The 21,122-nt window shown below is 42.4% G+C and overlaps 1 protein-coding gene across 1 annotated transcript in view; it reads right to left on the reverse strand.

Annotated features, from left to right (window-relative positions):
- LOC132888460 (uncharacterized) overlaps positions 1–21,122 on the reverse strand; it is a 180,585-nt gene that overhangs the window by 56,579 nt on the left and 102,884 nt on the right. Inside the window, exons 19-21 of the mRNA XM_060924506.1 lie at positions 4,014–4,190; positions 3,546–3,719; positions 1,405–1,578 (exon numbers count right to left, since the gene is read on the reverse strand). Coding sequence (XP_060780489.1) covers positions 1,405–1,578; positions 3,546–3,719; positions 4,014–4,190 — 525 coding nt within the window. The remainder of the gene's footprint in view (positions 1–1,404; positions 1,579–3,545; positions 3,720–4,013; positions 4,191–21,122) is intronic.

Here is a 21,122-nt window from a genome sequence, read left to right on the forward strand (position 1 = left end):
TCAACTCTTTGGTCTTATTAGAGTTCAACTGGAGACCGGCTCCCTCACACCAGGAGATGAAGTCCTGAAGTACAGAGCCATGGTGTGGGTTAGAGGCGGAAAGCAGAGAGAGCAGGACTGTGTCGTCCGCAAATTTCACCAGATGACAGTCTGGCTGAGTGGACCTGCAATCATCGGTGTAGAGGATGTAAAGCAGGAGCGATAGGACACAGCCCTGTGGGGAGCCAGTGGAGGTGTGGAGGATGTCAGAGTAGGATCCGTTAACAAACACCCTCTGTGGCCGGTTGGTAAGGAAGTCAATAAGTCCATTAAGTCAATGTCACTTAATGGATTGTGTACAAATTACTGGGTTGTCATTAAAAACTGATATTATAATAATTCAGTGCTTGACTGAGCGCGACTTCAAAAGTAAAAGAAATAGTGTTGAAGGATAAAAGCATTTCATGACACTTTGTCATGTTTTTAAGAAATGACATTGACATACTTGAGTGTTTCCAGGAGGCAGTGTGAATTCTGTAGGAGGTTCGAGATCTGCTTTATTCCTGAGTCTCCTGCTTTATTCCCGCTCAGATCTAGCTCTCTGAGCTGTGAGGGATTTTCTTCCAGAGCTGCAGCCAAAGCAGCACAGCCTTCAGCTGCTACACTGCAGTTACACAGTCTGCAGAAGGAAAGAAGGAGCACAATGAACAGATCGCATCTCATTTGTTCAATAAGAACGCAATATTTTCATTCTTTTCTTTAACAGTTACCTTAGAATTACAGCAATTAGACGTTTACATTGGAATAGAACTTTTACACAATTAAACACCTTTTAGTTAAATATAATAAAACTAATAATCTATTTTTTAATCAAAACATGCTGTTTAATTATATTGTGTTCTAGTTTAGTTATTTTTTTCCTGATCTCTTTGCCAGACTTGGACACAGAGAATATGGAGACTCAGAAATGTATTAACAGCATTAAAGTCTGTAGAACATGTACTGCTTTTTTAATGACACATAATTCTGCAGTCGTTTAAACTCAGAGATTAAAATACTGAATTGATGCTTCACTGAAGGATTAGACATCATTTCAGATGTTCCTTCACCTCAGTGTTCTGAGTGGAGACTGTGGATTCTTCAGTCCAGCAGAAAGCTGAGTGACTCCTGGATCCTGCAGACTGTTGTTGCTCAGGTCCAGCTCTCTCAGCTGGGAATATTCAGAGCTCAAAACTTCAGCGAGAGCTGAACCGCTTCCATCAGTTAGAGCACATGCATTAAACCTAAAGATGAAACCAGAGGAAGGAAGAGCAACAATAAACTGACACATTCAGAACAATAATCGTGTTTTATACCAAAATTCACCCACATTTTACATTTTTTTAATGTGACCTGACTAAATATTCATAACCTAAATGAACTGACCTCAGAATCTCCAGTTTACAGTGACGGTGTTTCAGTCCAGCAGAAAGCTGAGTGACTCCTGGATCCTGCAGACTGTTGTTGCTCAGGTCCAGCTCTCTCACACTGCAGGACTTTAATTTGAGAACGCTGGCTAAAGCTGAACAGCTCTCCACAGTCAGATTACTTTTATTCAGCCTAGATATGAAATATGATGTAGACAGAGCTTTAGGGTGTTTTCACACCTGGTCCCCTTTAAAGGAACCAGACTCAGTCCTCTTTAAGTGGACCAAAAAGTGGACCAACAGAAAAAGAACTCAGTTCTTTTTGTGTTCACACTGTGAATTTATTACCAAGAGGACTGGGTTCTCTTTCTGGTCCAGTTAAGCTTTGATGGGGCCTCAGTCCGCTTTCTGTTCACACCAGGTCCTCTAGAGCCCTCAGACCCCCAGTGGACGGAATTCTGGGTAATTTTCTCTTGAATCAAAATGTCTGCTGCCATGCTTGCCCTGCTGTATTCTTTGATCAAAATAGCGCGGATTAAGGAAAATAAATGTATTATATATATATATATATATATATATATATATATATATATATATATATATATGAGTGATTCCATGCTTATGGGTACTGAAATGGGGACATGAACTTATTTTTAAAAATTCACCTAAAACCATTTCTTTTTTTTACTATCAGGTCACAAAACATGTAATCTTTAATGAATGATATGTTAAAAGAGAACTTTAATTTTCTGAGATGTAATAAAAACATATTTATATGCCAAAGTCAGAACGTAACAGAAGTGTTGTGGACATATATATTCTCAATTTTAACAATGTAGAATTACTTTTTGAAACATAGGAAGGTGATGTTTTAGCAAATATAATTAATAAACATGTGTAGTAGAATAAACATACACATTCTTTCAATAAGATTAACATGGTATAGAGCTAGATTGTAATTAATTTGTAACAGACGCGAGATGGACAATCGTAACAGAAGTAATGTAACAGACATCATTTTGGAACTCATAGGCTTGACTTTGGCATATAAATATGCCAAAATATGTTTTTATTACATCTCAGAAAATTAAAGTTATCTTTTAACATATCATTCATTAAAGATTACATGTTTTGTGACCTGATGGTAAAAAAAGAAATGGTTTTAGGTGAATAAGTTCATGTCCCCATTTCAGTACCCATAAGCGTGGAATCACTCATATATATATATATATATATATATATATATATATATATATATATATATAATATTATATATTTATAATATAGTTATATTATTGTGGCCGACACATCAGTCAGTAATTATGTTCAGAGAACTGTAAAGCGGCTGTGGTAAGTTCCAAAAGGAAGTTGAGTTTCCCTGCTACAGTCACGTGACCAACTACGGCAAACGAAGAAGGTTAAACTATAGTGAAAAAGGCGAAGTGAACCCGGTGCGCTTTTTGTTCACAATGCGCAGATTAGGCGAACCGTACCGTTGATTTTTAGCGAACCGTACTGAGACCACCTCCTGAGGTGGTCTCAGTTCGGTTCACTTTAAAGGGGTCTGGGTACGGTTGGAGTGTTCACATATGCGCAAAAAATGCTGAGTCATCGATCTGAGTTCGGTTAGATGGCTGAAAGGGACCAAGTGTGAAAACACCCTTATACTCAATCTTAATACTTCATTGTGCAGATATTATGGAAAACACAAGACATTTTATTTTCATGTGCACTGAAGTCCATATTCTGGGTTCATCTGGGTCCTAAGGGGTCATTAGAGGTTATTTTTAACATCATTCTATTCATTTATTCCTCTTTTAATTTGTCTTGTCTGTTATGTCTCAGTGGTTAAATCAAGTGATTTATTTGAAAAGGTCAAACGTGTTGATCATTTCTACTCTTCTGTTCCTTTCTAGTTTCAGGAGCTTAACACTTTCCAGTGATGGAACAGAACCCAGGTGTTTCTAGAAGGACTATGAGGTTTCTTTGGAGAAACACAGGATATTTTATGTTATGTCAGCACTTATAGAAAACAAAAAACAAATCTATAATTAAAAATATATTTGTGCATACTTGGGTCATCCTTAATGGCAGGTCCCACTAGAAAACATTCTGTGAGTAAAACTCAGCTGACAGTGATGCATAAATAAAAATACTTACCGAATTTTCTGAAATTTACAGTGAGAGTCTTCCAGTAGAGCTGAGAGCTTCTTCACCCCTGAGTCTCCTGGTTCCTTCATGCTCAGATCCAGCTCTTTTAGGAGTAAAGGGTTTTCATCGAAAACTGAATTTAGCCAAGTCCAGGCCTCTTGTGCAGCAGGACGTTTCAACAAACTGCAGAAAGTAAAATGTTTTTGTACTTGGTGTTTCCAGAATAATAGACCCACATTAACCAGAACAGTGTGGCTGCTTTTGCTTATTTCCTGATGACTTCTCTATAAATTTAAATGATAGTGCCCAATGTCTGTAACACACTGGGAAAAAATTAGGACCAGTCGAATAAACCATAAATTACAGTCAATTATCAACTTTATCCTTTTTTTTTTTCAAAGAAACTATCAAAGTTTTTGTACAGCATTCCTTTATGTTTAATATTTATATAATTGTGTTAGTTTATAGAAGAATCACCTCAGTGTTGTTAGTTTACAGTCTGGATCCTGGAGTAAATCAGTGAGCAGCTTCACTCCTGATGCTCCAGGGTCGTTCCCTCTGAGATCCAGCTCTATCAGGTGGGATGATGGGTTTAGTCTCAGAGCTTCAGCCAGAGCAGTGTATCCTTCCTCTGTTATACTGCAGTCTGAAAGTCTGTGTAAAATGTTGCCAAAGAGGATCGAGAATAAAAAGGGTGAACATCTTAGAAAACAATCTAGAATTAAGAAGCTATTTGGCACACTGGAAAACATGGCACTTCTATTCATAATATTATATTAAACACAATACTGAAGACATCAAAATTATGAAATAACAAATGGAACATATGTGGAATTATGCTGAAAATAAAAAGTGTTAAAAAACAAAATGTGTGATATTTTAGATTCTTTAAAGTAGCCACCATTTACCTTGATGCTTTGCACACTATTCGCATTATCTTAACCACCTTCATGAGGTAGTCACCTGGAATGATAATCACCTCGAGTGATGTGGCAAAATGGCAGCCAATCGCTTTGTCACCATACTACTACTACTACAACATCGACCTCAGTCGGGCATACAGTGGTGCCTGAAAGTTTGTGAACCCTTTACAATTTTCTATATTGCTGCATAAATATGCATAATACCTAAAACATCATCAGATTTTCACACAAGTCCTAAAAGTAGATAAAGAGAACCCAGTTAAACAAATGAGACAAAAATTATTATACTTGGTCATTTATTTATTGAGGAAAATGATCCAATATTACATATCTGTGAGTGCCAAAAGTATGTGAACCTTTGCTTTCAGTATCTGGTGTGACCCCCTTGTGCAGCAATAACTGCAACTAAATGTTTCCGGTAACTGTTGATCAGTCCTGCACACCGGCTTGGAGGAATTTTAGCCCGTTCCTCCATACAGAACAGCTTCAACTCTGGGATGTTGTTGGGTTTCCTCACATGAACTGCTCGCTTCAGGTCCTTCCACAACATTTCCATTGGCTTAAGGTCAGGACTTTGACTTGGCCATTCCAAAACATTAACTTTATTCTTCTTTAACCATTCTTTGGTAGAACGACTTGTGTGCTTAGGGTCGTTGTCTTGCTGCATGACCCACCTTCTCTTGAGATTCAGTTCATGGACAGGTGTCCTGACGTTTTCCTTTAGAATTCGCTGGTATAATTCAGAATTCATTGTTCCATCAAGGATGACAAGCCGTCCTGGCCCAGATGCTTCAAAACAGGCCCAAATGGGATAAGGTTCTCATGCTGGAATGCAGTGTTTTCCTTTCTCCAAACATAACGCTTCTCATTTAAACCAAAAAGTTCTATTTTGGTCTCATCCGTCCACAAAACATTTTTTCAATAGCCTTCTGGCTTGTCCACATGATCTTTAGCAAACTGCAGACGAACAACAATGTTCTTTTTGGAGAGCAGTGGCTTTCTCCTTGCAACCCTGCCATGCACACCGTTGTTGTTCAGTGTTCTCCTGATGGTGGACTCATGAATATTAGCCAATGTGAAAGAGGCCTTCAGTTGCTTAGAAGTTACCCTGGGGTCCTTTGTGACCTCGCCGACTATTACACGCCTTGCTCTTGGAGTGATCTTTGTTGGTTGACCACTCCTGGGGAGGGTAACAATGGTCTTGGATTTCCTCCATTTGTACACAGTCTGTCTGACTGTGGATTGGTGGAGTCCAAACTCTTTAGAGATGGTTTTCTAACCTTTTCCAGCCTGATGAGCATCAACAATGCTTTTTCTGAGGTCCTCAGAAATCTTTGTTCGTGCCATGATACACTTCCACAAACGTGTTGTGAAGATCAGACTTTGATAGATCCCTGTTCTTGAAATAAAACAGGGTGCCCACTCACACCTGATTGTCATCCCATCAATTGAAAACACCTGACTCTAATTTCACCTTCAAATTAACTGCTAATCCTAGAGGTTCACATACTTTTGCCACTCACAGATGTGTAATATTGGATCATTTTCCTCAATAAATAAATAAATGATCGAGTATAATATTTTTGTCTCATTTGTTTCACTGGGTTCTCTTTGTCTACTTTTAGGACTTGTGTGAAAATCTGATGATGTTTTAGGTCATATTTATGCAGAAATATAGAAAGGGTTCACAAACTTTCAAGCACCACTGTAATAATGGACTCTCCACTCCTCTACATCCATCATTAGGGTCCTCAATTCAGTGGTGTCGACCACTCCAGCATCTTCTTTGAGGACATCCACCACTGTTTTGAGTGGCCGCCCAGGGCATCTTCTGCCATGTGTGGGCTCCCATAATACCATTACAGATACTGGGATCTCTGGATGTTGGAAGCAGTGGCCGGCTAGCCTGAGTCGCCTTGCCGCTATTTTCTCTGAGACCCTAGGGAGGTCTCCATACAATTCTTGATTGGTGATGTGTTGCTGCCAGTTGATATTGTGAATGGCCCTCAGCATTCTTGTATAACACCTGTCCAGGGACTTCGTAAGGGGAGTGGTCAGGGTCCAGACCTCCCAGCCATAGAGCAGGATGGATTTAATGGCTGCTGTGAATATCCTGGCTTTTAACCCTCTTGATAACTTGGATGTCCAAACTCTTTTCAGGTTGTGGAGTGTGGATGGCCTTTCTGTTTCTTCGCGTGCAGCAGTAAAAGACCTCGGAGTGATTATTGACCCCAGTCTTTCATTTGAAACTCACATTGATAACATTACCCAGATAGCTTTCTTTCATCTCAGAAATACTGCTAAGATAAGAAATTTAATGTCACTACATGACGTGGAAAAACTAGTTCATGCTTTCATTACCTCCAGGTTGGATTATTGTAATGCCTTACTGTCTGGATGTCCCAAGAAGTGCATAAACAAGCTCCAGTTAGTTCAAAATGCAGCAGCAAGAGTCCTTACTAGAACTAGAAAATATGACCCCATCACCCCTGTCTTATCCACACTGCATTGGCTCCCAATCAAATTTATTACTGATTATAAAATACTACTGTTGACCTTTAAAGCACTGAATGGTCTCACACCACAGTACCTGAGTGAACTTCTGCTCCTCTATGACCCACCATGCCTACTTAGATCAAAAGGTGCAGGCTATCTGCTGGTACCTCGTACAGTGAAGGCTTCATCAGGGGGCGGAGCCTTTTCTTACAAAGCCCCACAGTTATGGAACAGCCTTCCAAGTAATGTTTGGGAATCCGACACAGTCTCAGCATTTAAGTCTAAGCTGAAAACATATGTTTAGTCAAGCCTTGTGTTAATGGTGTTTATGAAGTAAAGGAGTAGATCTGGAGGATCCTCAGACAGTGTTTTGGTAAACTGGGATGTATGGATGCTGTCAGTCCCCCACTCGCTTGCTCACTCGAGTTTGTTGATGGTGTAGTGGCTGCTGCTTTATGTCCCAGGGCTCCCTCATGCCTGTGTTACCTTCTGGCTCTCCCCCTTTTAGTTATGCTGTCATAGTTAGTTGCCGGAGTCCCTGCTTGTACTCAGTGCAATATGTATACTGTTCCTACTTATTGAGGTGACATTGGGCATACCTAACAACCTGTGTTTTCTCTCTGTCTCTCTCTCTCTCTCTCTCTCCTCCCCCTCAAATCTGTCCCTCTGAGTTACATATTGGTCCTGGGATCGAGATGCTGAACCTCTTCTGCTCCTCGGACCTGCCTGATCCATCCTGGTGCCCTGTGTCTGGTTTGAGTCTCATCACATCGCTCCTGTGGAGGACGGCCCCATGTGACAGTTGAAAGTCACACCTGGAGGATGCTCTGGACTCTTACAGTAATGCTTTTATGGCTGAGGACTACAGTTGACTTGCTAACTTTAGGACTGCAGTTGTCATGAACAGTTTTGCACTCAAGTTTCCATCAGTGAAGAGTTTAAAACATCAACAAAACTGACTTCATATTAAAACTGTTAATGTTATAGTCATGTTGTCTGTTGGTGCCCAAATGTGGATGGGTTCCATTTTGAGTCTGGTTCCTCTCGAGGTTTTTTCCTCGTGTCGTCTGAGGGAGTTTTTCATTGCCACCGTCACCAAAGGCTTCATCATTGGGGATAGATTAGGGATAAAATTAGCTCATGTTTTAAGTCGTTCAAATTCTGTAAAGCTGCTTTGCGACAATGTTTATTGTTAAAAGCGCTATACAAATAAACTTGACTTGACATTCTTTGACTGCCTTCCTCGCTGTTTGTATGCTAGGGTGGTCAGAGGCTCTTGCTTCCTTGATGCTTTTAACAGTTGGTAAAAGCTTCATTGCCTCTCTGTTCGCATCAATAAATCTGGAGTAGCAGTCAGTGGAGCTTTCTTCAAGGTCAAGAGCCTCAAAATGATTCCTTACCTCGATGGTATATTGGGCTTGGAGTGTAGGATCTCCCGCAAAGGCCTTCCAGTCAATCTTTGGTGCAGGGATTGTCTTTGGCTGGTGTAGGCTGAGCCTAAAACTCATACTGATGACCCAACGGTCTCAGCCCGCTGCGCTGAAGCTGTTATAAGCCTCAGTATTGATTACACTGTTCCACCACTTTCTTCAGACAATGATATAGTCTAGTTGGCTTTTAGTCAGGGTGGACCTATCCTCCTGAGTCCAGAGTGTGGACAGTAACAAAGTATGACTGTACAAGCAGGATTCCCTTTAAATTCAGTAACTAAAATACAGTTGCAGACAGAGGTTATGCTTCAGAAGGACTTTCTCGCTCTAATGCTGAGCATTAGTCCAACCCCTCCTTGGGATGAATTTGTGATTATTTCTCTCCATACAGATGTGACTCGGTGAAAATCTTCAACTACTTCAAACTTAAGCTCTTCACTTGGGTGAACTCTCCTATGCTCCTGGATACCAAACATGTCAATCTTGTGTTCTTGCATTCTTGATGCAAGCTCTTTTGCATGATTTCTGAGGTGCAGTGTGTTAGCATTGAAGGTGTGACAATGCGCATTAATATGAGACCCTCCAGGCGCCACTTTATCTGGAGAGTCTTGACTTTCTTGTCTTGAGAGGCTGTTATGTCAGAATTGTTTGAGCTCATGTAAGCAATAATAGACCTGCAATAATAGACTTTGTCACTGTAAGTGAGGAAGAATTACAAATGATGAAAGAAAATGCTGTTCCTAAAAGCACTAAAGATGATACGCAGTTTGGTCTAAAACTATTCAAAGGTAAGGTGGAATTGTGATTTATTTTATCGATTTCAAAACAAAGTATTTTATGTGACTCGGCTTAAATAAGTGACACAAGTCTGCGCTGCAAAGTTATTACATTTACTTGTCGCTTTTGAAGTTTGAAATACTTTTTTTTCCAATATTTAAAAAAAAATAATCAGATGTATTTTACAATAAAACAATGAGTCACAGGCTCAGTGAATATCGGTGAAAATGAACTTTTTCACGATATTCTAATTGTTTGAGATGCGCTAATATATACAGATCTAAAAATAAACATTTCTGTAATTATTTTCCTCTTTATTCTTTGTGTATCAGTTGCAATAAGCAATTCTTCAGATCAAGTCGACCCAATAGGAGAGATGAACTCGCCTCAGTTTCTCCAGTTTACAGTTTGGACTCTCCAGTCCAACACAAAGCTGCTTCACTCCTGAGTCCTCCAGATGGTTACTGCTCAGATCCACCTCAGTCAGTTTGGAGGATTCAGAGCTGAGAACTGTGTGTAAAGCTGAGCAGCTTCTCTCTGTCAGGTTACAATCACTGAGCCTGAAAGGAGGGAGAGACATTTCAAACAAAAATACTATTCGACCATTCTTTAAAGAATGATTCACCACCAACACCGCCCCAACATGCGAACGAACAGAGAGAGAGAGAGAGAGAGAGAGAGAGAGATTGAATGTTAACTTTACCTGGTGCCAGTAAAAATAAGGGAAAATATATTTTGAAAGACAATGATGACAAACTATTCAATTTTTTATATTTTAATGAGGATGTGAATATTTGAAAATCCTGACCCATCCCCACCTGAAAGCTGAAAATATCAGAGGAACTCATAAAACACTGAGCCCTTCATGAACACAAACACAAAACTGTTTGTGCTGTAAGACAGAAAATCACTGCTGTACACAGAATATTCACGGCATTACCACGACCACAGCGTCACGACTGTTTCACTCTCTTTGTGCTGGTTGCTGTCATATCCTGTTCAGAATGAACTCCTGATGAGTTTTGATGATTAAACAGTATATTTAATCGATAGTGTGAGGGAGAACTGAACCATGACTCTCTAGCAAGGTATCGACCCTGACAAAAGGAAGTGTGTGTCTCAGTACTCAGTGTATTAGTAATTCACACACACACTATTTATTCGGCCCGCTCGCGTTAATAATCCAGACTCAGAATATCTTTGTATGTGTTCAATTCCCAGCGGCTTGTGCTCATTTTTAATGATCTACTCGCCAATACTGCTCTGTGTGCTCAGCTCAGCCGTCCTCTCTATTTAATACACTGTTTATACACAATAAAGATGTTTTTATTGCGTTACTTGGATTGTAGGAAGGTGTGATAGCTCCACCTCCTGATATTTAATGGTTTTCAATCTGATTTGCTTTGAGCGTTCATCATTTTAGTGCATCAAGAACAGTAATTTCCTGTTAATCTTTTCATTAGTGCTACAACTTGCATCACATGGTATCAGATGGTGGGACTGGACACTTTTTTAGGAGTACTGTCAGTAACGGCGCTGAAAACCTGAGTTCAGAGCAGCCTCCACACATGGCCGCTTTGGACTACACTTCCCAAGATCCACAGCGACCCTCGTCACCAGAGTTCTAACAACATCACCTGTCTCCAGTCTACCTGCTATCACCTTCTTTATATAAGCTCAGCTCTCACTCTCAGTATTTGTGAAGTATTGTTCTGTGTCCCTGTGCCTGACTTTACTGAGCCGTTTGACTATCTGCCTGACTTCCCGTTATTGAACTCTGTTTACGTTTACTTCCGACTTCGTCTTCTCGCCTTATCTGTGATATCCTGTTCGCCGAATGACTGACTCTTGCTTGTCCCTGACTACGTTTCTAGTTTCCCGATTTGGATTTGTTCACAGTTCGCGATGCACCCGCTCTCCCCTGCAACTGCATCCATAAGTGCCTGCACCCTGACAAGTACATGTAACTCAGCACAGTATCAGACTGGAGCGGCGGCTACAATTATCGACACCTTAACGATCTTTTGGCCGTCGCAAAAGTAGAAGACTTTCAATACGTAAATTGTGCATGAATAATTCCTCAAACTTCCACTGAAAAAAAAAAAAAAAGAGTTGATTCCTGATTACTTCGTGTATCAGATCACGTGACACTGTTCCACAATTATCGACATCCAGATGAATATTTATAGAAAATAATCAGTATGTGGTATTAAGCTAACAAAACAGTTTTTATTTAAAATTTGTTTTCCATAGACTTATATTTAGGACAAAATATCTTTTATATAAATATATGGATGTTGGTGTTTACGTAAATGGGGAAGTAATTCTAATGTTTGTAAACAAATGAACTGATAATGTTTAACCTGCGTCAGAAACTCTTTCTGTTCCACTTTCTAAGGATTTTCGTAGATCATATTTTGTTAATCATTCGTTGTTGTTTGTATTAATTTCTAGTTTTGTCATTTACCCATAAATATCAACAGGCAATTGACACTGAAACCACTTGAACATCCAGGTCAAAGGTCGCATCTCATTCCTCGAACCAAAATATAAAATGTCTACTGATATTGTAATATGTGGTAGATATTTACAACAAGGGCGGCACGGTGGTGTAGTGGTTAGCGCTGTCGCCTCACAGCAAGAAGGTCCTGGGTTCGAGCCCCGGGGCCGGCGAGGGCCTTTCTGTGTGGAGTTTGCATGTTCTCCCCGTGTCCGCGTGGGTTTCCTCCGGGTGCTCCGGTTTCCCCCACAGTCCAAAGACATGCAGGTTAGGTTAACTGGTGACTCTAAATTGACCGTAGGTGTGAATGTGAGTGTGAATGGTTGTCTGTGTCAGCCCTGTGATGACCTGGCGACTTGTCCAGGGTGTACCCCGCCTTTCGCCCGTAGTCAGCTGGGATAGGCTCCAGCTTGCCTGCGACCCTGTAGAACAGGATAAAGCGGCTAGAGATAATGAGATGAGATGAGATATTTACAACAAACTGCAAAAAAAAAAATCTGAATGGAATAGAAAAATCTGAAAAATTCAAGCATGTAATTTTTTATATGCTAGGAATTAAATTATGGTGTAATTCTATTATTATGATTATTATTATAAACAATATATTATTAATAATAAAATTATAATAATTGCTATTATTCATAACTATTATTATTGATTTAGGGCTTGGCGTGATGTTCGGAGCGATGTTGCTCGGTGGCGTCATGGCGGCTGTGCAGGCGGTTTGGGACATACCAGCACTCGGCGTGACGGTGCATCTGTGCTCGCTTTGTGGATCCATGGCGTGGTGTTCCGAGTGATTTTGCCCGGTGGTATCGCGGTGGCTCTGCTGGAGGGTGTGGCACTTGTTTTCACGTGCCTTTTGGTGGGATTGTGGCTGTCGAGCAGAAACTCACGGGAGTATGTGCGCCTTGAAACTAATGGACGCGACAAAGACGAACAGATACACACTGTTTTAAAACACAAACACGAAAACACCGTTCTGTCGGGACAGAGAGGAGCCGCTGCGTGTGTGCGCGCCGCCATCCCTCTGTAATTACTGCAGCTCTGTACATCTCCCTTATTCTTGTATATTGGAACTAGTGCACTCTTTCTCCATTCATTCAGCATTTTCTCATTCTCCAAGATCTTATTAAACAATCTCGTTAGGAACTCCACAGCCGTCTCACCCAAACATCTCCAAGCCTCAATCGGGATACCATCTGGTCCGACTGCTTTCCCAGTCTTCATTCTTTTCATGGCTGCCCTCACCTCATCCTTACTAACCGACTCTGCTTCCTGATTTGCTGTCTCCAACGAATCTGACCTTTTCTCTCTTGGATTCTCCTCATTTCATAAATCCTCAAAGTACTCTTTCCACCTTCTTAATACACTCTCTTTGTTTGTCAGCACATTTCCATTTCCATCTTTCATCACTCTTACCTTTCATCACTCTTAATTAAACACAACAAAAATCATAAACATGCAAAACTGTATGTCTTATATCTGAAAGTTAACAACGCCAATCACTATACTGATAATTCAGTGTATTTTGTGAGCTGCTGTGACTTTTCTTATTTGTAAGATAGAAGTGTAAAGGATGGAATGATGAAGTAAATGTAAATAAAATGTAAATATTATTTTGGGTAACATTAGCCTCTTTTAAAACTGAAAAATAACGACAGTTTTTAAACCAAGTTTTCACCGTCTGTTCAGTATTAGTGCTGACAGATGTTTACAGCTGTTTACATCTGTTTACTAGTGCTGAGCCAGTGTGTGTTACTGTCAGAAAACTTGTGTTGAATTACAGGATGGTTTTCTTTAATGTACCGTCCATTGCAGGGCTCCATGCACACACACTTTTACACACTCATTCACACCTAAAGGGCAGTTTATCTTCACCAGTCCCCCCACTAGCAGGTGCCCTTGTTCTGCATTATTATAAAACTTAGTGTGTTTCATCACTGAGTTACTCACCGCAGTGTCTCCAGTTTACACTCGTGTTTCTTCAGTAGATCACAGAGCTTCTCCACTCCTGTGTCTCCCAGTTTACACCCACTCAGATCCAGCTCTCTGATGTGTGATGGATTTGTACAGAGAGCTGAAGCCAAAGCAGTGCAGGATTTCTCACTGACGCTGTTCCTCAGTCTGCAGAAAGGAAACGGCATTTAGTCCATCAGGACAGAAAAAAAGAAAAGAGACCAGAGTTGAAAATTGTTAATAAATTTTTTTAATTCTGATTTCCTTTTATCCAAGTGTTCCCATGTACACTAAGGGAGTATTGTTCAGTGATTACATTGACCCCAGAACACACACACACACACACACACACACACACACACACACACACACACACTTATTGAAGCTGCATGCTGCCTTTTTCTGACTTATTTGGACCTTATGCCAATCACTAGACTGATAATTCAGTGTATTTTGTGAGTGTTACGGGTCCCAAAAATGACACTGTGGTCTGGAGTAACATATTTAATGAAATATCATCTGTTGGGAATACACAAAGATGCAACAGGTCAGATAGCGCTCTCATTCACGGACATTCATTCATTGGCAACACTTCGTTCTGATGTCAGCTCTTTCATATTGGATTCCATACTAACTGTAAATAATAACATAGGTGTTACTTAACATACAACTGATCATATGCCACGTTCTGGTCCCTTACTATAGACCCTTCCCACTGACGTCACCGGAAACCGGAAGTAAACAAACCCTGCGCCATATTGGAAGACCAACAAACTCGTGATTAGGGGGAAATAACGGCAGCGCGCGGAATTTAAACCCACAAGGCACTTGATTCATCATAAACCTACAATGGTAAACTTTTGTGCTGTGTTAGGGTGTTCCAACAAAGCTGATGGGAAAGGTGAAAAGAAGTCTTTCTACAGAATACCAGCTGTGATTGAGACACAAGCAAACCAAGGAGCTTTCTGCCAGGAGACAGAGAATAAGTGCATTACTGAGTGTCTGTGAGCAAAGGAGAGCCTGAACGTTGCAACCTCCCTATTGGCTGTTTATTGGCTGTTTGTAAAAATGTATCAATTGTTGCCCTTCATCGCGGACTCGAGAGACGAGACCTGACGAGTTAGTTCGTTGGTAGCAGAACAAAATGTCTGGACACAAATCGGTTTTTCAGAAAAGGAAAGAAAATACACGCAGGGTCAAAAATACAAAAAAGGAGGCAGAAAAAGCAAAACGAGTTAAGGTAGGACAAATGGTTACTTTTCTGAGGCAGCCCGCCGTGGCTGCCTGCAGGCTTATTTATTATAGCCCATTTAGTTAAAATAGTTGATCTAAAATGTTTATAGTTATAGTTATGTGATGGTTGTCCTCAGTGTTCGAACTATGCCGATATTTTCGGGGGGTCCCTTTTTTTCCCTGGGGGGTGCTTGCGCTTGTCTCGGAGCGCGGATCTCCAAACACACGAGAAGCCTCTCTTACGCACATATCACGCGGACTCCACATCTCCACACACGCATCGCATCTGAAGTCATAACTCATCAGGGGAAATCGTGTCCGCATTGGCATGTTCAAAAAACAACCTCGCGTCAACAATGATACCACACGCAAGAACAAAAAAAAACAGGTCAGGCTACTCAACAACCAACCTGGCAGCAGCAGTCGTTGTCATATTGGTTTATTTTATCTTTGATGTAAACACAACACTTCGGATATGCAAATGCTTCCCATTACACACGATTGCTATGTCAATAAACATCATTTTGCCAATATTTTAGAGACCATCCAACATTTCCCAAATCACGTTTTTAAGGGATCTCATGTCTGTTTCAGGGGATCTCGGATCCCCCAAGTACCCCCGTAGTTCGAACACTGGTTGTCCTGATTTAGACTGGTGTGTTTTTTTTTTTTTTTTTGGGGGGGGGGGGGGGGGGGGTTGTGCGATTTACATTTCTCACTCAACAGGGAATAACAATAAAATAGATACAGAAATAGTGTGACACACAACACTTTAAAGAACAATCGTGTCTTGGTATATCCTTCCCTCAGCAACCACATACAGACCAGTTCCCTCTACTGTAATGCTTAAATGCTAAGAGTTAGCAATCGCGATTAGCATTAGGCTAGCTAACGTTCGTTCATTCGGGCTGAGGGAAACACAGAACCAAACCCAACTACCTGCACTATTCATTACTAGCATGTTTAGGCTACGGTAAACATATTCATTACCAGCACATTTCACAGTAAACCTCATACATTACATATCCATCTCCAAACTGCATTCCTCATTTAGCTGACAGGTGATTTTGTACCAAACACTCAGTGGCTTCACTGGTGACCGTTAACTGGCCGCCCTCGCTGCACCACAAACAACTGACAGGAAAACTCATTGCTAATCCCATTACAACCATTACACAGGCCGCTATCTGCGCTCCTATAAGTGTTACTGTTTACAGAATTATGTTTTGAGTGTATTTACCTGTTGGCAATGCCGGGGTGGCCCTATATTTAGCCGGGACCATCCCCGGCCCAAACCATCAATGGTGGCCTGCTTGGAGCATGGGGAAAATAATTTTCACTAATTTTGGTCACTGATCTTATTCTTGCATTAATCATCAATTCAACTGCACTCTGCATTTTCACATGGCAGCCCAGACGCCGACAGCATCGCAGCAGATTAAATAGGCGCTACCAAATAAGGAAATTCTCCCCTCCCCTCTATTGCAGTTGGTTTGGTCCAAGACTCCTCCTCTGTATTGTGGGGAACTTAAACAACATTGGCGCGAAACAGCGCGCGTCAGTGAAGGAGGGCAGAAAGAGGCCAGGTGGAACCGAAAGCGCGAAGCTTAAAAAAAGGAAGGAGGTGGCAGCAAAATGTGCCAAATTGACAGATATGTTCTCAAGACCAGCTGGTAGGTTACGAAAGATATGGAGTATGATAACCCTGTTTGTCGATTTTATCAGTCTATGCTAGGCCTATAATGTGTCGATAGTTTGCGATGTCAATTCAGCTTTTTGATGTCATGTGAAATCTCGCAATTTACATGGTATAGATGTGGTGTATGTCTTAATTCTAAGAAGAACCGGACATTGCTTTACATTATTAACAATTTTAGATGAACAGGTCCCAAATGTGCTGTTGCGCGTTATTTCCTCATCCAGCCTATTTCATCTCGCTGTCACACCGTGCATTTCCACAGGCGTGCGCACATTGTGGTTATGAACACATAGGCCTAGAAGTCATATTTGATGTTAAATAATTGTTGTTAAATATATAACTTAGAAGAGGTGTATGCGTATGCCAATATTCTAAGCAGAATCGAACACTTGCTTTAGCCTACATTTCATTCAACCATTTTTGAGTTGCCTAATGCGCCCTCACGCTTTATCTGCCGGTTGCTGAGTACCCAGCATTGTTGATTTGCCATTATTTTCGAGGCGTATGCGGCATGTAATGCACAAGCATTGGTTCAAATGCACGCGAGATGGGTGCTTTCGTTATTTTAAGACTATGTGACTAAAAATGTGTTGTGTAATTCGTCTTAAATAACGCAAAACAATCAGCCATACTCGCTGCTTTGCTATTTGGAGTGGCAGTCAGCTGGATTTCGCCCCCGACGTAAAAGTTCATTCCCACACCCGGGCCGAAGATGCCGATTTCTGAAGATGCATGTCCTTTGGATGTGTTTTCAAATATTTTCACTAAGGAACTTTGGGACATGTTGGTGACACAGATAAATGTATATGCGGATTAGACACGCGGCCACACACCATCCAATTTTAAGTGGAGCCCCGTGAATTAAACTCCCGGACTGAAAACAGGGCCCACTCTGGCCCTGCCTGTTGGGAATACACAAAGATGCAACAGGTCAGATAGCGCTCTCATTCACGGACATTCATTCATTGACAACACTTCGTTCTGATGTCAGCTCTTTGCAAGCTTCCTATGTGTATTCCTATGTGAGAGCGCCATCTGCTGGTGAATTTATTCTCAGCAGGAGTGAATTATCTCTCATCTCATCTCATTATCTCTAGCTGCTTTATCCTTCTACAGGGTCGCAGGCAAGCTGGAGCCTATCCCAGCTGACTACGGGCGAAAGGCGGGGTACACCCTGGACAAGTCGCCAGGTCATCACAGGGCTGACACATAGACACAGACAACCATTCACACTCACATTCACACCTACGGTCAATTTAGAGTCACCAGTTAACCTAACCTGCATGTCTTTGGACTGTGGGGGAAACCGGAGCACCCGGAGGAAACCCACGCGGACACGGGGAGAACATGCAAACTCCACACAGAAAGGCCCTCGCCGGCCCCGGGGCTCGAACCCAGGACCTTCTTGCTGTGAGGCGACAGCGCTAACCACTACACCACCGTGCCGCCGGAGTGAATTATATCACTGAAATTTCTATAAAGTGGCAGTTCTATAATATAAATGACGTGTTCAGTCTTTTCTCTAAATCAAGTCTTTTTCCTATCTGTCAAATCACACTCTGCCACATGAGCTGCTGTGACTTTTCTTATTTGTAAGATAGAAGTGTAAAGGATGGAATGATGACGTAAATGTAAATAAATGTAAATATTATTTTGGGTAATATTAGCCTCTTTTGGGCGGCATGGTGGTGTAGTGGTTAGCGCTGTCGCCTCACAGCAAGAAGGTCCGGGTTCGAGCCCTGTGGCCGGCGAGGGCCTTTCTGTGTGGAGTTTGCATGTTCTCCCCGTGTCCGTGTGGGTTTCTTCCGGGTGCTCCGGTTTCCCCCACAGTCCAAAGACATGCAGTGTTACAAAGGGCTGACCTGTGCCAGAGTACCTATTCTATTAATATTATTATTATTAGCCAATCAGAGAGTGCCTCCTCCCGCACAGGCATGTGAAGGACGCCTGCCACTTTAATATTCCAGAAAAAGTTTGGGGTGAGGTCGCCATTTTAGACTGATGAGTCAGCAGTGTTTCTAGGTTTACTTAGTGCCTTGATTTATGCCATTGGTTTCTTGTGTGCATTCAGAAATGTAAGTACACTTACTTTGCTGTTTATAAAACAGATATTCTGTTTAAACATGGCTTCATATAATTCGTGGAGGTAAATTTCTACCGCGGAATTTAGCGCGAGTTAACCGCGAGGTTATAGTCTTTAATGTTTTATCTAACGTCTTGATATTGTGTATATTCATGCTTATGCTGTTGATATATGTGTAAAACGGACTTTCGTAGTAATTATTTGGTAGATTATGGGGGGAACAGTACCGTTTTGACTTACTGTGTTTATAACTTGTAGTAGAGCATTTTGTGTTTAGCTCACTGTAGGTCAGGCTATTCATATTTCTCTGTAAAGCTATGGATGCTAATTTCTTATGTCATTATGCTTAGGAGTAATTGTTTTCCTCTATGTCATTTCTATTTCCCTTTCAGAACGACCACACACACACACACACACACACACACCACAAACTAATTAATATGTCATTATTGAGTTCTTATTAATAAATCCCCAAGAACCTTATCTTCCACATCTTCAATTGTGCATTCTTACCGATGCCCCTCAGTGGCCACAACTTTCTGCAAAGAACATATCATTCACCAAAACAAATTGGAGGCCCCAGCGAGGATTTAGTGGTCATTGTGGATTTATTGAAGATGTTTCCAGATCAGAGAAGGAGCCCTCCGCCTGCAGATGTGCGTCCCCGCCGTGCAGTGCGGCAGCCAGCCTGGCTGGAGGACTATGCCGTCTCTCTTCCAGCCCTGCAGCGGTCCAACTACCCCCCCCCCCCATGATGCAGCTTACTTACCCGGACAACAGCGCTATCATAGCATGGAGGGAGCTTCAGAGAGATACGCCAGGATGACGCCTCTCACACCTCCAGCTCTGGGGGAAGAGCGTGGTGCAGCACAGGTAGCAGGAATTCAGCACTCAGTCTACTTACCTGAACCTGTCGCCCCCCTTTACCAGAGCACACCTGCTGTGCCATGAAGTAAGCCCATCACTGAAGCTGCGCCTGATGTCATGGCTGTTCTGCATAGGATAGTGGAGGATAACCAGAGAATGCAGCAACAGATGTTGGACCTGCACAGGCGACTCGACACTAACGCTGCACTGCCACACTCACCGTCTCAACCGCCATCTGCCCCTCCTCCTTCTCTTCATATGCCTGCACCATATCCACGACTGCGTCCTATTAAGCAGGAAAGGGAGTGGTCCCAGTCCTTTGGACCGCCACCGCCACCATCTGCTCAACCCAGTGCATACATGTTGCCTCCAGGAGATGACGGTGACTGGCCACTGCCTCCACCTCCCGTAGCAGAGGAAGCGGAGCAGCCAGCCTCTCCGGTAAAGGACTTAATGGAAGAGCTTACAGCACGCCTGAGGGCATTGCACCCAGTTCAGCCGCGCCCAGTGCTGCCTCAACCTCCACCGCCAGTACCCAGGGTACTAACACCAGAGTATTGTCTACCATACACGCCATCAGCGTCAGAGTTTGGTGAGCCAATATCTGCCCCCCAGAGGGAGAGAGTGTATCGTGGGCCCAAGGCAAAAATCCCTCCATTCACCAAAGGAGATCCAAGGGAGTTCGCGAGGCTGAAGGATGCACTGGAGAATCTGCTGCCAAGGGACGCAACAGAGGGCTTTAAGTTCCAGATACTGGTCGATCACCTAAAGTATGAAGACACTCTGCTCATCGCCGATTCATACACCAACTCCCCTCAGCCCTACACCGATACAATAGCCAGCCTTACAGAGCACTACGGACAGCCACACCAGCTGGCACTCAGGTACATCGCGGACCTGATGGACGCCCAGAGCGTTGCACATGGCGACACTAAAGGCTTCAAGAGGTTCACACTCCAAGTAAGATCACTGGTGGGCCTACTGAATCAGCTTGGGACGAGTGGACAGACCGAACTCTGTTGTGGCTCACACGTATCCCGGCTCTTGTCTAAGTTGCCCCAGGACATGAGGGCAGAGTTCAAGAGGTTCCTGTACCCGCAGCGAGTCACCATACCTACCCTTCTGCACTTCTCTGACTGGCTCAATTAAGAGTTGAAGATGCAGCAGTCTATGTGTGAGCCTCGGGACCATGATGAGAAGAGCAAGGCAAAGTCTAGGACTGACCGTCGCCAAGACAGCAAGGGTGCCAAAGTCACTAGCGTTTTGCACACTACGGATCAGCCTGAAAGTGCCCCAGTAGCAGCTACGCCACCCTCCAATGCCAAGCAGGCGGAGAAAACCTCATATTGCCCCTACTGCAACAACAACCAGCACTTCCTTGATCACTGTGCTAACTTTAAGCTGCTCACTGTGGAACAGAAGACGGCGTGGATCAAAACCAACAGAAGATGCTGGCGTTGTGGCAGACTGCACCAGGCCGCCCAGTGTCGTCTGAAGATGCTGTGCCAAAGGTGTAAAGGCAAACATCTGCATGCCTTACACGATGTGAATGCCAAGTCTGAAACCGAGACAAAGAACCTAGCCTGCTTTGTTAGCACACCCAGTGTCAATGACGTCTT

The sequence above is a fragment of the Neoarius graeffei genome, chromosome 6, assembly GCF_027579695.1.
Source record: "Neoarius graeffei isolate fNeoGra1 chromosome 6, fNeoGra1.pri, whole genome shotgun sequence".
In the NCBI taxonomy this organism is placed as follows: Eukaryota; Metazoa; Chordata; class Actinopteri; order Siluriformes; family Ariidae; genus Neoarius; species Neoarius graeffei.